Here is a 3,514-nt window from a genome sequence, read left to right as displayed (position 1 = left end):
ATATATATAAGAGAAATCAGTGCACAAAAAATTAAGTCAAGTAATAAAATAAATTTATTTAAACGAAGAGCATAATACTACATGTTTTGCTCACTTTTGACTCATCTTCAAAGTTTAAGTAATATTGAATTATGTGAAATAAATTGTATAAAAATTATAGTTAATGTGCTATCACGTTCAATGCGATCATTCAGAGAACTTTCTTCATCGCAAAATCATTTGCGAATGAAATTAGAAAACTTCTAGTATTATATCATTAATCACTACTTGTATATTTTTCCATTATTATTATGCCCTACTATTTTATTATAATTATTAAATTTATGGGCAATGTTTTTCTTATTATATGTAAGTATATAGAGTATATCAGTTAAATATATCGAGTTGAATATATCAGTTGAATATATCAGTTAAATATATCACATTTTATATACCGAGAAAAATTGTTTATATTACAAAGAGATGTAATTCTCGAGCGATATCGATTCACTACAGAAATAAAAATAGAAAATAAGATTGACGTTACTTTCTAGCTTTTTATGGAAACCAAATTGATTTTTGACAATTGCGATATAAAAACTTAATAATGATAATTAAGAACTAGTACTATCTCCATGTCGATGCATCTTCCTCATAAATAGAATGCTAAGAATCTCGAATTATAATTCAAATTAATATGTAAAATTTGATTTCTTTAAACAATGTATTTTTACGCAATCTAATTCGCCTTGTGGCGAACTATTAATAAAACTATAACAGTCAAAACTATACGTTATTTTCGTTGATTTCGCTATCGATTTCGTTGAATCTTTATCGGCGATATTCGCGCATCGTTTAGTTCTAACAGGCAGCAGTATAACAGGTACCGTAATCTACAGTGTAATATCCCATGGCCCACACTCATAAAGCGCGGTCACGATTTCTCGGCTGTTTTGTTTCCTCATGTACAATTCGCGTAAGGACTGGTGCAATGACTTACGTTAATATGTATGAACCAGCCAGGGGATATTTCTGCTGGCGTAAACGCGGATAATGTGCCTCTATCGCTACCGCCTATACTACTCCGGATCCCGCGGTTTACAACCCCCCTTTCTTGTAATCCCACTACGGGCTTAACGTGGCGAAAATGCACGCTAAATCGCGTTTGGTACCGAAACAATGAGCAAGAAAGTACGATTGCGCAAAAGCCCGTAAAGTTCAAATAGCGTTTCTGAATATTCGCAAATAATATTCTGGCGCAAATAAGCCAGTCTAATAATGTGATATTTATCGAGATTGTGCGTAATCTGTTTCTAAACACAAAATCGATATGTAACCTACACGATATATTGCGCGTTAAAGCGAAATTATATATGCATGTAAAATAGTTTATTTGATTTATTATTTTGTGCATTTGTTATCCGTATTTATCGACAGAAAATTCGAAATTTATGTATTCAGTAATACGATTAAATATTGCGCCAAAATAATTCAATTATATATACCCTCTTGTTGACATATCTATTAAGTGGTTCACGTCCAAAACAAGTTGTTTATTATAAAGTATATCTGTATATCATTTATTATTTAATAATTAATATAAATATAATGTTATTATAAATATGTTCTTTCGACGATTAGTGTCTCTTCGTTATACAGTCTGACACAAGAAATATTTGATGCATCAAATCGATATATCTTGGTAACTTTCATGAGAGTTCCATCAAAGTTACGATCCGGTAAGAGGAAAATCATGCCCGTAGCCTATATTCAGAAAGTACGTCTATCCGCGTATATTGTTATGCATCGAGGTTGATGTTGAAATCTACCGATAAGCTCCTCTGTCACCCCCTGTGCGTTCACTCTATGTGTTCTTTATTATATCTCGATTATATCTCGATTATATTCTATCTTTTTTCTCGATGAATGCGTATATCGGCAAGATTTTCGTTAACGATATTCTTTACAAAAGACAGAATAATTTTAATTCCTTACGATGTAACAAACACATTTTAATATTTTTATATAAAATTCATTTTTACGTAAAAATGAAAATAAGAGGCACAACCTCCAATGGCTTTGATCTTGATAAATGTTAGAGACATGATCCTGAACAACAATTCAAGAGGGTTTAGCCATCGGACACTTACTTGCATAATGCTAATGCCGATGGTATTGCAACTTTCGAGTCTTATAACTCGAAAAGTACTCAATGAAAAATAACTTTATTATAATGTTTTGAAAAACTCTCAACATTATTATTAGATACTGGAATAAAATATAGATACTGAAATAAAAAGTTGGATGTTCCATTTAAAAAAATCGTGCCTTGATCTGATCTTGACGACGCTACCTTAAATCAAATTGATAAAATCAGTAAATAGATTTTTTTAAACCCTACAACTTTTATCTGAACACTTTTAGGATTGGATCTTATCCTGCGAAAATAAAAAGGATATACGGGTGATTTGAAACACCCGATATATGTACTTGCATACCATATTTATTGTAATATTTTTCGCAATAAATTTATTTACAGTTTTTAGCATATTAACGTATTTTTAATAGGATGCCTGATTGAGCATCAAATTATTAAAATTGTTTGTCAATTTAATTCGTGATATTACTGCAGTAGTTTAATTGCGTTTATAAGTCCGGAAAACCAATTCGATGCGCAGTTCGAACGACTATAAATATGGTATATATATATATATAAATACATTTTTATACAGTATACATAGTAATTCAGATTGAATTATTTATAAGCATTAAAGATCTAGCTTTGATATTTACGACATTATTTCTATTTCTTATTGTTGAATTTTTAAGAAAAATTTAAAAATTTTTATTTTTTATTTTTATTTTAAAACTTCATAACACAATCATGCAATTAATAATAATCACTTATTATACTTACTTAGATCAAATGTATACAAATTTCTGCGAAATCAGATGCGAATTAGATAAAATAAAAGACCAGCGAGATGTACCGGCGTGAATCGTACTGCTTCTCTCCAAACACGTTGAATACGATTCTCGATATATCATACCGCGTTTATAAAGAGGCTTACAACACTGATACATATCTAAAGCAACACTTCAGATTCGATCATTACATAGTGGAAGGAGAAATAGCTGCAGGTTTTAATTCACGACGGCAGTATTTTGTTGCAAGTACATGTTTTGTGCCTCCATCAACCGGAACCTTTCGCTATTCCCCGATTTCTAATTCTCTCTCTTAATTTTTATAATCTAATCAGTCTGGCTATTTCAATAGATAATGATGTCAACATATCACATTTATCTTAGATAACAAAATTATTAATTACATAATAATTAACATCCGGAGAAATCTTCATCGAATCAAATATATAATTTTATACTATGAATCAATTGTATTATATGTATATTTGACTATATGTACATATTGATGATGACTTAGATTGTGGTCGGAATGTTTATGAATTTAATTTAACGAATTCAAATAGAATGCTTTTTGCCTTTTATTTTTGTTTATAAAGCTTACCATTACTTC

The 3,514-nt window shown here is 30.1% G+C and overlaps 1 protein-coding gene across 1 annotated transcript in view; it reads right to left on the bottom strand.

Annotated features, from left to right (window-relative positions):
* The window catches only part of LOC108690591, a 16,379-nt gene that overhangs the window by 6,830 nt on the left and 6,035 nt on the right, over positions 1–3,514 (bottom strand). The window contains exon 6 of the mRNA XM_018197961.1: positions 2,897–2,919. Coding sequence (XP_018053450.1) covers positions 2,897–2,919 — 23 coding nt within the window. The remainder of the gene's footprint in view (positions 1–2,896; positions 2,920–3,514) is intronic.

Source organism: Atta colombica, unplaced genomic scaffold (assembly GCF_001594045.1).
Source record: "Atta colombica isolate Treedump-2 unplaced genomic scaffold, Acol1.0 scaffold331, whole genome shotgun sequence".
Classification (NCBI taxonomy): domain Eukaryota; kingdom Metazoa; phylum Arthropoda; class Insecta; order Hymenoptera; family Formicidae; genus Atta; species Atta colombica.
Note: the sequence above shows the minus strand (reverse complement) of the source record. Positions and strands in the feature narration are given on the sequence as shown.